General features: G+C 33.4%; 1 protein-coding gene across 5 annotated transcripts in view; it reads left to right on the forward strand.

The window, feature by feature from the left end:
• LOC127106932 (uncharacterized) overlaps positions 1-14,437 on the forward strand; it is a 124,623-nt gene that overhangs the window by 7,042 nt on the left and 103,144 nt on the right. The window contains exon 1 of one of the 5 annotated variants that reach the window (XM_051044231.1): positions 211-354. The exons of the other annotated variants lie outside the window; for them this stretch is intronic. Coding sequence (XP_050900188.1) covers positions 310-354 — 45 coding nt within the window. The 5' untranslated portion in view covers positions 211-309. Of the gene's footprint in view, positions 1-210; positions 355-14,437 lie in introns of those variants that run through there. 5 annotated transcript variants of the gene reach the window in all.

Consider the following 14,437-nt stretch of genomic DNA (forward strand, 5'->3'; position numbering starts at 1 on the left):
ATATATTTGTGATTCTTGTCACAAAATATACAAACAAAAACATATTTGTAATAGTTTGGTCAGTTCTGTAATTCAATAGAAGGAATATCTTCTCCTTTTTTAAAGAAACATGTTTGTCCCATTCAGTTCAATTCTTTTGTTCAACCCAATTCTCAATCCCACCCATTTCTGCTCAAACCCTAACTCTTCATCACCATTCATCTAATTTTCCCATCCATAGTGCAAGCACTTTGCCACAAAATAATTTCTGAGCTACTCAGCTTTTGAAACCCCTCATTTTTCATTGATTGAACCATTTCTCACGTATCAATGGCAAAGAGCACTGATTCTGAGAAGTATGTGGTTGTGTCTAAGGTCCGTCCAGGTTTTTGGAGTATAGTAATGGAAAACTCTTGATGTAAAAAAGGGTTAAAAAAAGTTCATTTCTTGGATTTAAACATGAAATGGTTTACATCTTTAAAACAAAAATATTTTTGAATGCATCTTGAAGTAGAAAAGAAGATGGAAATTAGATTTAGGGGGTTTGAAATATAGGATAGAGACGAATCAATTAATTAGATATAAAAAATAGACTTTAAAATAAATCTAAAAAATATTTTTTTTTAAATATTTTGACAGAATTTAAGTTATAATATCCCTATCCGTGCTATGTGTTGATATCATGTTGAAAAATAAAAGAAGTGGAGTTATTTAAGGAAAGAAGTTACTTTAGAGGTTAACGCGTAGCAAAATCCACTTTCTGGGCAATTTCGTGAGTGGTTAACCGGTTAACATAGAAACAGACTTGTACAGAATTTGTCACCAGTGGTGTTCAAACCCAGGACCTCCTTGAAACTGTACATGCCTTACCACTAGGCTAGAGAGGTTGTTGTTGAATGCTTATGCAATGAATAAATATTAATCTAAATCTTGATTAAGATAGATTAATGAATTAATTGAGCGTTATAACTCCGTTTTGGATGCGGACGGATGCGTTAGTAAGATAATGAAAAAAGGCTATTATTATGATATCATATTATAGTGTATTATGCGTCTTACAAATTCTATGAATTTTATTTTAATGGGTGTTAAATATGGTTGATTGTGAAATAACATGACTAAAGATAACGTAAAGGACTATTATTATTGTTCCTTGTTATAAAATATTATGTGATTTATAAATGCATGAATTTTATCATGATGAAAATTAAATATTGTTGTTATGTGGAAGGTGGAATAACATGATTAAAAACCTTACAAAGATGAGTGAGGAAACCTAGAAGAATAATTTGATTAATAACTTAGAAAGATAATCTAGGTTATGGAACATGTGAGATACATGTATGAGAATACGGTATTCATTCGTACGACGCTTATGTGAGGTCGTGGACGAATTGTTACCATGATTAAGAATGAGACGCACTGTATGGAACATGCCATGTTATTATTGTGTATTATGGTGAATGAAGTCACCTATGAGTTATGAATTTGTTATGGTTCGTGGAACCAATGTTTTGTGGAACCGATCATGTATTCAGAATGTGTGTTTTTCTGTGGTGGTACACATCTCTATTGGTATGCTTAGATGAGTAAGCATTGGGATGTGAGACCAATGATTCGAGCCTCAATTGGGTTTGAGCCCCAACCATGATGGACATGGGGGAAAGGTGGACACCTATGTGGGTTAGAGTCCCATACGGTGAAAGATACCCTAGGTGGGTTAGAGTCCCATACGGGTGATGGTTCTTAAAAGTGGGTTTAAGTCCCATAGGGGAACCTGATATCCACCGCGAAAGTCGAATCATACGAGCATGCATGAACCGAGTCTGGCTTAGACGTAAGTCCGATCGGGAATTGATGTTTCGTGATCTGAATAATGATCGTGGTTGAGTTATGAGAACTCAGATGCATGTTCCCATACAATTGCGAGATAGTTCCCCATCGCTCAAGTCTTCGTTCCCTTGTTGACTTGAGTTGGATATGAGTTGAACATTGATTAGAACCCTGTAGAGCCGAGTGGACCCATAGGATAGGAGAACTCACTGAGATTATTATCTCATCCCATCATTGTTGTTATTTTTCAGGTATTCTTTACAGGTTGAATCTAAGAGAAGCTGTTATGGATGTTTCAAGGGTTGCTGTTCATTATGATCTTCCGCTGTGAATTTGCGTGCAATGAAGATATTGTACATAGTTCTTAGATTTTTATTGTTTAGGCATTATTGTATAACATGTTCCATTGATGTTTTTAGTTTGGACATGTGTATATATTAATGCCATTAGGCACTTATGTTGTGACAGTACCAAAATTTAACACTTGTATGATATTATTCTAGATATATATTATACGGGTTGTTACAGTTGGTATCAGAGCAGGTCGATTATCGACCTAGCCTTGAAACATCATAAGTAAATCTATTCCTGCCTCATATGTGTGTTTAGCCAACATGATTCTTAATATCATTGTATATAGTATTGGGCCTGATCAACCTAATATTATGTGCATGGTAGGTAGGATCATGGTTGAGCGACCACGAGGACTCCGAAGTGTGGGTTGAACTTGCGCTTTGAGAATAGGCTCAAGCCAAGAGTTAGAAAGTAAGGAGAACTAGATGGCCCAATTGAGGTTTCAGAGGCGTTGTGATTTGGGTATTATGGAATTGAAGAGTAGTGTATCGTTCAAGCGATTCTGCGGTGTTAACAGAGTTGAGAAGTTGAGGATCTCTATTGGATGAATTGTCAGAGCTTTGAGAAAGGTGTGGATTGTTAGTGGAGTAAGATATACTCACTAATATGGAATAGTATTGTGAATAATTCTGTATGGTAAAGTAGAAAGGATGGTTATGTTACGCATATGTCATAAGGTTTGGAAGTGGGGTAGTGTATCAGTGTTTCAGTTTCTAAGGCCACTAAAATATTTTGGAAGAACAAGAGTACTTAATGGAATATATATATTTGGAATGGTACCTTGCAAGTGGTTGAAGACTTGAGGGATAAGGACGTTCAGTTTTGTTGGGAGCCTAAAGTAGTGGTGAAGTCTAAGGAGAGACTCGAGGACATGGTTGTTTGTTCCAAGCGAAACATGTATGGACCAAATGGAAGCTAGAAGATAAACCAAGTATATCCAGTCTTAGAAGGGAGATCGGGTTCAAGATAGTTAGTCAGAGGTTTAGTGTTAGTGAGCAACTATAATGGAATGATGAGTTACCTAAGGATCAATTATAAGAGTTTGTGTTGGAATGAGATAACGCCCATTATATAGTAATGGAAGCTCCAGTGGGTTTTGGTTGTATGAGAACTGGTTGAGGACAAGAGCAATTAAGTTGGATTTAAGGAAGTCTTGTAGAATGGTTTTGTAATTGGAACTGAGAGAATTACCATGGGAAGAGAAGTGAACACCGAGTGTGGAAGTAGTGAGGATGTTGCAATACAACCGTTGTAATGAGGAACATTTTAGATAAAGGCACAATGGGACCATTAGGATTCATTAAGACAAAGTTATGGGCGTGTAGTTGATGATTGTTCACATCGAGGATTTCTAGAGTATGTAGTGTGTAACACCCGAGGTCGGAGAGGCCGGAGAGTGGTTACATGTAACATCCGAGGGCGATGGAGTGGTTGTCGATGCATGATGCATGACAATGAGACACTCCTAGTAGCTTCTAGGGGAAAAACCGAATTCACATCGGAATGAGAGGGATCCTGAGGTTGTGCAGGTATGAGACTACACGGTTGAAAGAAGGCTTATAAGGATTAATTGGTACTACCTATATCAACAAGGTGCATCTTCTTTTCGGTATCCTAACCAATAAGAACTCCATAGTTAAGCGTGCTTGACTTGGAGTAGTATTGGGATGGGTGACCTTTTGGGAAGTTTCCTGGAAAGTGTGTGAGTGAGGACAAAACATGTTGAAAAAGGCCCGTGTTGATTTGTGGGGTTAGTTGATAATCCTGAAAGCAGTCCGGGGTGTTACATAGTGGAATAGAGGAAGTTAGACCTTGGTGTTAAGAGAAGTATGTGATAGAAGTATTATGGTCACAAGTAAGTGTAGTGGATTCCTTGTCTTGAGATGGATGTAAGTAACATACATTTTGTTGAGCAGTGAGTCTTGTATTCTAAGAAGTTGAGTTGATGATAGACAATGAAAGATAAGCTAAGCTGGAGCATATGGACTAAGTGTAGGATGTTGAATATGTTATGTTGTAAGAGCTTATTGGGGGACAATGAGGATTGTCCGTAGCAAGTCATCTAGACAAGTAACCCCAGTATGATGAAGGGAGTAGTAGGTATTGGTTTAGAAGAAAATTCCAGTCATAAGTGCATGGCAATGACAAGGTTCATCTTAAGTGCATTTTATTTGAATTGTAAGAGTAGTAGTGGCTTATTGGAAGTCTGGTTGTTATTTATCTTCTTGAGAAGTATTTGGTTGGTTGGTTATTCGCGGAGTATAAATATTCACACCGTGTTGGAGCTAAGGATGTCCTAAATGTCATAAGTGTACCGTTGTGGATGTACAAATTAAGGATGGAGTTACAAGTCACCACAAGTCAGATTGGTAGTTTTGAAATTGGGATTTTCGAAGGTGTAGTGCGTAGTTTGTCATCTAAGGAGATACCATGGAAGTCAGACGTGTGGGAAAACCAACTTAGTAGACCATACTCAATTTAAGTAAGTCTGGGAAGTACCACTATTATGATTATGAATAACTATAAGGAACAGATTTGGAAGAGACCTACTAAGTGGTGATCTGGAAGAGATTAGTTAGGTATATGGTATATATTGGTAAGGTGTGAAGTGGTTGGTCATGGTATGAAATTGATTAATTCATTTGGATTCATAGCAATAGATGTAGACTCCCTGAGAGTGGTAATGGATGTGTACGATGATACTCTACCCTATTGGAGGATTCATGAGTTATACTTCCCAGGAGGAACGAGAATCAGTTATTCCTAAAGTTAAACATGTAACTCAGGTGGTATGTTAGTAAGAGCATGAGCTAAGATCATAGAAGACGTTCTAGATTGCTTAAGTTCCTTAGAAGTGGTGTTTTGTTGATGATTTAAAGTTCCTTAATGGTGTTATGTTGTTTTGGTCGAGATCATGTGTCGGGAGAAATATTGAATGAATCAAAACCCTATGAGAGGATTTGATATGGAATATAGTAACCAGAACCAGACGTTGTCAAACTGGTTTGGTTTAGCTACATCGAACACATGATGAACTTAGATGTTCTACGTTTCATGGTTGTAGCAATGTAATCCTGGATACCTAGCTTCTGTAGAGTGTTGGTCTTATTCTGAACTTTTGTGAGTCATCAAGGACGTTATTATACTAATGGAAGTCGGAATCCTGGATACCTAGCTTCTGTAGAGTGTTGGTCTTATTCTGAACTTTTGTGAGTCATCAAGGACGTTATTATACTAATGGAAGTCGGTAAGGTTCTTGTACCATTTTGGATAGTAGGCACTCTGAGGGTAAGTGTGTTTCTTTGGGGGAAAATAATCTATATTTGTGGGGTTAGACTCCCTATCCGTGCTATGTGTTGATATCATGTTGAAAAATAAAAGAAGTGGAGTTATTTAAGGAAAGAAGTTACCGAGAATTAATGGAAATTGGAATTTTTCCTCTTTTTACAGTGTTAACCGGTTAACGGTATGAGGTAACCGGTTAACGCGTAGCAAAATCCACTTTCTGGTTTAGGTTAACCGGTTAACATAGAAACAGAATTTAATTTCTGTCTGTACTACATGCCTTACCACTAGGTTAGAGAGGTTGTTGTTGAATGCTTATGCAATGAATAAATATTAATCTAAATCTTGATTAAGATAGATTAATGAATTAATTGAGCGTTATAACTCCGTTTTGGATGCGGACGGATGCGTTAGTAAGATAATGAAAAAAGGCTATTATTATGATATCATATTATAGTGTATTATGCGTCTTACAAATTCTATGAATTTTATTTTGATGGGTGTTAAATATGGTTGATTGTGAAATAACATGACTAAAGATAACGTAAAGGACTATTATTAATGTTCCATGTTATAAAATATTATGTGATTTATAAATGCCATGAATTTTATCATGATGAAAATTAAATATTGTTGTTATGTGGAAGGTGAAATAACATGATTAAAAACCTTACAAAGATTAGTGAGGAAACCTAGAAGAATAATTTGATTAATAACTTAGAAAGATAATCTAGGTTATGGAACATGTGAGATACATGTATGAGAATACGGTATTCATTCGTACGGCGCTTATGTGAGGTCGTGGACGAATTGTTACCATGATTAAGAATGAGACGCATTGTATGGAACATGCCACGTTATTATTGTGTATTATGGTGAATGAAGTCACCTATGATTGATGAATTTGTTACGGTTCGTGGAACCAATGTTTTGTGGAACCGATCATGTATTCAGAATGTGTGTTTTTCTGTGGTGGTACACATCTCTATTGGTATGCTTAGATGAGTAAGCATTGGGATGTGGGACCAATGATTCGAGCCTCAATTGGGTTTGAGCCCCAACCATGGCGGACATGGGGGAAAGGTGGACACCTATGTGGGTTAGAGTCCCATACGGTGAAAGATACCCTAGGTGGGTTAGAGTCCCATACGGGTGATGGTTCTTAAAAGTGGGTTTAAGTCCCATAGGGGAACCGGATATCCACCGCAAAAGTCGAATCATACGAGCATGCATGAACCGAGTCTGGCTTAGACGTAAGTCCGATCGGGAATTGATGTTTCGTGATCTAAATAATGATCGTGGTTGAGTTATGAGAACTCAGATGCATGTTGCCATACAATTGCGAGATAGTTCCCCATCGCTCCAGTCTTTGTTCCCTTGTTGACTTGAGTTGGATATGAGTTGAACATTGATTAGAACCCTGTAGAGCCGAGTGGATCCATAGGATAGGAGAACTCACTGAGATGATTATCTCATCCCATCATTGTTGTTATTTTTTAGGTATTCTTTACAGGTTGAATCTAAGAGAAGTTGTTATGGATGTTTCAAGGGTTGCTGTTCATTATGATCTTCCGCTGTGGATTTGCGTGCAATGAAGATATTGTACATAGTTCTTAGATTTTTATTGTTTAGGCATTATTGTATAACATGTTCCATTGATGTTTTTAGTTTGGACATGTGTATATATTAATGCCATTAGGCACTTATGTTGTGACAATACCAAAATTTAACACTTGTATGATGTTATTCTAGATATATATTATACGGGTTGTTACATAAGTCGTATAATCAACCTCATTTGGTGGAACTTGACTATTATTGTTGTTGTATGTTTGATTTTTCCATTATGTATCAGAATTTACCATGCATTTTTCATTTTGGAATATAAAAGAAAAACATAGTTCTATTGGATGTGAGCTTTTATGAATTGTTGTACTTATCCATAAGACATAAAGTTCAAATCTCACATAATACAAAATTTCAGAAAATTTACTTTATATTATAAATGAGATAAAATATTTAAATGTGTGAATTATCATTGACGAAAATGTCATGAGGGGATTCATTCTCCTTAACAAATGAGATGCAAAGTTTTGATTTTTATCATTTATTTTATATTATATGAATTTTTAGAAGGCTCTATTATTAGTAGTGATTAGAGGTGGTAAAAGAGACTTGCCCGTCTGGCAAGTTTGTTTTGCTCGCACTTTTTTTTAGAACAAGTTAAACTTTTAAACATACATTCTCTAATATATCTGTTTCATCTTGTTTTTTGTATGCTTTTGCAGACACGACCATTTATATTTTTAGAGTTTAAAGATGCAGTGTTAGTGAGTCTTTTCCGCCCCATCCTCATTTATTTGTAGAACAGATCAAGATTTTAAGCATGTACCTTCAACTATTTTTGCTCAGTCATATCTCTTTTTTTGCTGCTAATTTTAAATGGTATGCCAAAATGAGACGGACATGTTCATTTAACATCCCTAATGGTGACTAAAATTTATTGAAATTGGTTGATCATCACACAAGATGGATTATCCCTCTACATTATAACGTTTTTATACCCATAAATTAAAAATTAAACTCTTACCCACTTACTTAAAATATTTAAATATCTTATCACATGAACCAACTCATTGTTAATAATATTGCTTTGACTTATTTTATCTTATTACATGAACCAACTCATTGTTAATAATATTGCTTTGACTTATTTTGATAAAATTTTATTTATCAATATTATTCAATTTATATCTCATATAGCAATGATATTCAAATATTAAAATGTGATAATGTAACAACCCATACATATATTTCTAGAATAATATGTATGTAGCATTGATTTTTGATACTGAAAAAAAAACATAAGCGTCTAGATGATACCATGTCCGATGTACGATACACGCATAGATACTAGTATATGAATAATACAAATGGTATCTCAACCTAACTAAAGTTTTTGACCAAAGTGCCACATTCCTTAAATGAATTTTCCAAAATGTCATCTACTAAAAAAAAATTCCCGAATACCACTTTTTTTTATCATCTAGGGGATTTTTTAATTAATTTTTCTGCACCCTCCATTTTGGATGGCGGACGTCCAAGAAGTCTAATTGAGGTCCGACATCTATGATGAAGTCCTTTTTATTTTATTTTTAATTTTTGAATTTAATTTTAAATAATTAAAATTAGTTTTTTTAATATTATATATTAAATAACAAATACTTAATATAATATTAATTTAAATAAATAAATAAAATAAATATATTGTTCTATAATATTTTTAAAAAATATTAAATGTTAATTATAAAATAATATTAAATATATATTAGTACATAATATTTTTTTTTTGTTCATACTTAAATATATAATATATTTTTTTCCCATCCAAACAAATTTTAGTATAGTTTTTTCCCATCTAAATAATTCTATAATATTATTTTTTTCATTCTATTAGGTCTTCTATAATAGAGGTGGCTAAATATAATATAATTATATTTTTCTAGCCACCTCTATTTATATAAGACCTAATGGAATAAAAAAATAATATTATAAAATTTTTTAGGCGGTAAAAAACTGTACTAAAAAATTGTTTGGACAGGAAAAAAATTATATATTTAAGTACGAACAAACAAACAATACTTTGTAGTAATATATATTCATAATTAATTTTTAATTGATATGTTATATTTTTTAAAAATATTATGTAGCAATATATTTATTAATATTATATTAATTATTATTTGTAATTAATATTTAATATTAAAAAATTAATTTTAATTATTTAAAACCAATTCAGAAATTAAAAATCGAAGAAAAAAAAAGGACTCCATCTTAGATGGCGGATCCCAACTGGGCTTCTGGAGCATCCGCCATCCAAGATGGAGGGTGCAAAAAAATTAATTAAAAAGCCCACTAGATGACAAGAAAATGGCATTTGGGAAAAAAAATTCAGCATATGGCATTTCGGGAAATTCATTTAAGTAATGTGACACTTTGGTCAAAAACTCACCTAACTACATGTTCTCAAAATACAGTGAAAACTACAAAATGGAAACATCTTCAATCCTGCATTCAGCCATCTTACCCTTGTTTTTCATCTGCCTCAAGCTACCTGGAAATATTTAACAAGAGTGGGATGAGATTACTAAATCTTATTTAGTCTTAAAATGAATCCATTAAGTTCACTCGACTTTACATAGTATATATCACTACTACAAATAAAACATACAATGACGCTCATTTTACCACGAGTCTATAAAGGACTTTACATCGTTCATTTAAACAACCGTGGTGAAATGTTTTAGTCAGAAACAAGAAACACAACTTAGTTTGTCTATTCATATGCCATTTTTATCGTAGAACCATTGGAAGTCTAACACACAGTGAAACCATTTAACCCCTAACACACTGTCTCCATTAACTAAACGAAACACACGACCATCAGAATCGTTCTTGGCTTAACGTACAAACCCATCACAATCGTTCTTGGCTTAACGTGGAAAAAACGTCATCACAAGCGTTCTTGGCTTATCTCCATTAACGAAACAAAAAACACAAGAAACACACGAAATGAAGATGAAGAATCTTACACGAAAGGAAGCATTATTGGATTTTACGTATTCACCACGTTAATGGTATGTAAACTTTTCACCTTGCATGTACAGTACAAAACTCACAATTTTAGCTTCTTGTTGTTAATGTTGTTTATGCTGTTGATGTTGAATGTTTATGTTCTTGTTGTTGACATTTATGTTTATGTTGTTGATATTGAATGTTTATGTTCTTGTTGTTAATATTTGTATTTATGTTGTTGAAGTTGAATGTTTATGGTTGTTATTGTTCTTGAATGCTTGTGTTGTTGTTTATGTTGTTGTTGATGAATGTGTATTAGACATATGATTTTTGTTGTTGTTGTTTGTATGTTGTTGTTGATAAATGTGTATTACACACATTGTTGTTGTTGTTGTTGTTTATGTTCTTGTTGATGAATATGTACGAGACACCTTTGTTATGTTGTTGTTTATATGTTATTGATTTTGTTGAATATGTATGAGGCACATTTGTTATGTTATTGTTGATGAATGTGTATTAGACATATTATTTTTGTTGTTGTTTATGTTGTTGCTATTGTTGAATGTGTATGAGATACCCTTGTTATGGTGTTGTTGTTTATATGTTATTATTGATGAATATGTATTACACACACTGTTATTGTTGTTGTTTAAATGTTGTTGATGAATGTGTATTGGACACATTGCTATTGTTGTTTCATGATGGAATTAGTATCCCTTGACGAAACCTTGATTAGGGTTTGAATGATATGGAGCATGGCTTGAAGATTGAGGGTTGTAGCATGGAAATCAACACATGAAACACCTTTGAATCAACTTAAACCAAACTTGCATTGCCCTTGATCAAAGACCTTGACTTTGCCTTGCTTTGAAGCATGATTACCTACTTGAGTAATAAGAGAAAACAAGTACCGTCTCTTCATGAGGTTAGGTTAGTTTCTCAAGTAAAACAAAGTAAAACCCTAGGGTTAAGATATAATACACAATGCGGCCATGCTTGTGATTCCATGACCAAATGTAATGGTCATGCATGATATGATTTAATGTATACAAATGAAATATGTTAAACTCAAAAAAATGGAAGGTGAATTTTGGGGTTTGACACTCATACACTTTTTTTTCTGACCTTCTCTTAGTTTTACTAAAATGTTCCTTCGAAATCTTCACAAAATCTTCTAAACTCTCCTCGAGAGAAGGATACCTCTTATACTCATAAAAAATTTGATTTTGTTGTTTGCTCCTAAATGTAGTACTGTAAGTTTTTCAGAAATAATCACTTCTTTGATAATTTCTCATATAATTCAATTCTTCTCCAAGAAGTCCTTCAAAATTACACTAATTGTTTATATGACCACTATTGTAGAAATCACACATAAGATCTTGACATACATTCTGATACAGGGCTTGCATTCAATCAAATTTATTTTACATCTTACAACATTTTTTTACGAAGAATCAAACCATAGATTCGCACAATAGTATCTAGTAATGTAAAAAATAAAATCTAAAAATTAAAATTAAAATAAAATAAAAATTAACTGAATTCAGATACTCCTAATTTAAAATATTTTTGCATATTATTTCCTAGTTGAAGTGATCAACAATCCTTGACAATGACACCATTTTGTTGATGGTAAAAAATATTTGTTCATCTCAGTATAATGAGAGCATATTGTAATCATATGCACGGGGATTATCGTTAAATTGACAAGATTGAGGTGAGTGTACTTGTTATTGTAGAGGGGTATTCGTTACCATTAGAGATATTGACTAAATCCAAGGTAAATCATACAAGTCGAGTCGCCACCGCACTTCTATTTATCCAAAGGAATGGTTAGAAAGCGAACAAAAACCTAAAAGTTTTAACAAAAACTAGTAAAAGAGAAACAGAGATCTGGGTAAGGGGTTGGTTATGCAATGGGAAGGTGTTAGGCACCCAAAACATCCTAGGTACTCCTAGGGAACCCTTTTCACACTTGTTGCAAAGGTTGTCGTTTTGTGAAAATTTTGTTTGTGCAAACATGATTGAAGAGATGAGAAGAGAATATACAAGTTTATTTACATTTGTGTTTGGATGGATAAACCCATTGCCTACGTACCATCTTAAAAAAGATTAGGATCAAAACCTCGTAGTTCGGGGTAAAAAATCTCAAAATGAGTTGGTGAATTGATTGGTCCAAAAGCCTTAAGGTCTTTTGTTATCAAAGGGAGAAAACTCAACCTAAAACCACAAATCCACCATGTGAGGATAGCTTCAACATGCTAATGAGGGGTTAACCCTATAATAAGCATGGAAGACTCATTGTCCATCACTAAGGATGTAGGTGAGTATTACATCTACCACCAAGATAACTCAAACCTAATAGCTAAAGGTTATGAAAGATTTGATTAAGGAAGTGGCCATTGGAACCACACAAAAAAGACATTTAAATGGGTTATATTTACCAATTAGAAGTATATACAAGAATGGTCAAAGTTGACTCAAAGATTCAATTCAAAATAAGTGTTATGAAAAGAAAGTTTGAAAATCAAAAGCATAAGGCTTAGGTTTCTAATGTTTGAAAACAATGGTTAAATGTTTGCACAAAAGGTTTTGGCTTGGGTTAGAGTGGAGAGAAGAGGAAGAAGGGCTAAGTCCTAAGTAAAGCAAAAAGGTGAGGGATAAAGAAACAAAACCATAATGGAGTTCCTCTCTTGAGATCATATGGATGATCCAAGTAGCTCCCATCCTTTGGAATAAACAATCACATAAACATAAACTCAAGCAATCATCAATCAAAGTGAATTCTGGGAAAGACTCCTCAATGCATCTTGGATCTCTCTCTCATAGAAGCTCATGGTAATGGTTCCCCAAATAAGCTCAAGTTGGAACTCCTAGCACAAGAAAACACACATCAAAAGATTCTATAATACAATCAAAGAATGGACAAGAGGGAGTTTAGAATATGGTCCTTTCCATGTTCATCTTCAAGCTTAAGCATTCTAAAGGCTCAATGCCTAGTTGCTCTTTGACTTTTTATAGCACTCTAAAGGCCCAATGCCTAGTTGATCTTTGACTCCAAGTTTGCATAGGTAAAATCCTAAAGTCTAAGTCCATTTTATCCAATCCTTTGCATTTGGTTCACAACAATCAAGACAAAACACAAACACAATAATATATATACAATTATGTGCTCAAGTGAGCAAAAGGCAAATGGCATTAACATAAACATGTGCTCAAGTGAGCAAAGGGAAAAGCAAATGGATAAATATGTGCAAGAATAGTAAATTGCATAAAAGTAAAGAGCAAAATGTAAATGTTAATGGTTAAGGGTTAGTGTTAGTAGTTAGCGTGCCATAAGGCAAATTTAGCGCTATGTTAAGCAATCGTAATTGGACTTATGTAGAAGTCACAACTATCTGAGGCCGGTCAATAATAATGTAGGCAACAACACAAGTTAGAAGTCTTGATTAGTGAACCAAGTTCCAACAACTTGTCATGCCAAAAAAGAAAAAGAGAATTGATCTTGTATTGGTTTAAGCCTTTTGCATGATTTAGAAAACAACCTATCCTTAATGCAAAGCCATTCACTTGATCAATTGATCAAGATGAATTATATTTGAATCAAGGAAGATTAAGTCTCCCTAATCAATGCTAACTTATCAACCTTCAACTCATTGATCAAAAAGAAAGAAGAAGAAGAAGAAGAAGAAGAAGAAGGAGATGAAGAAAGGATAAGGAAATGGAAAGATCAAAATGCATAAGGTGAAATAAGATGTACCAATCCATATGTATTGACCAAATGACATTGAAAGTCAAAGTCAAACAATGAGAAATCAGAAATGAGATGAAGATTGGAGGTCAAACAATAAGCAAAATATTTTTAGTATTTTCAATATTAAAATAAACTTGAATAAAAGAAAGGTCAAACTTCAAAATCACTTCAAATCAACCTTGAAAGGTCCAAGTGATTTATCCCAAGTTCAACAAGGTCAAACTAAGTTTGACAAAAAATTTCAGTATTTTTAAAAGTCAGAAACTATTTTTAATCAATTGAAAATGAATAAAAATAACCTAATTGAACTAAAATCTCAAATAAATCTCAAATCAATTAAAAATTGATGAGAATATTTTTCATAGATCCACCATCATTCAAATAGGTTAGGAAAATATTTTTGTATTTTTTGAATATCAAAAACTATTTAAAATGAATTAAAAATAACCAGAAAAGAGAAAATTCACAAAAAATATCAAATGATGAAATAAAAAATATAAAAAATCAAAATTAGAAACTAGAAATTATTTGGAGAAGAATGCAATTGGTCCGATATTTTTTGGATTAAAAATGAAGAAGATATTGATTTTTGAAAATAATGGAAATAAAAGAAATTAAATCAGAAAATTGGAAATTCAAAAAAACCAGGAGCGTTAG

The sequence above is a fragment of the Lathyrus oleraceus genome, chromosome 7 (genome assembly GCF_024323335.1).
Source record: "Lathyrus oleraceus cultivar Zhongwan6 chromosome 7, CAAS_Psat_ZW6_1.0, whole genome shotgun sequence".
Taxonomy (NCBI): Eukaryota; Viridiplantae; Streptophyta; class Magnoliopsida; order Fabales; family Fabaceae; genus Lathyrus; species Lathyrus oleraceus.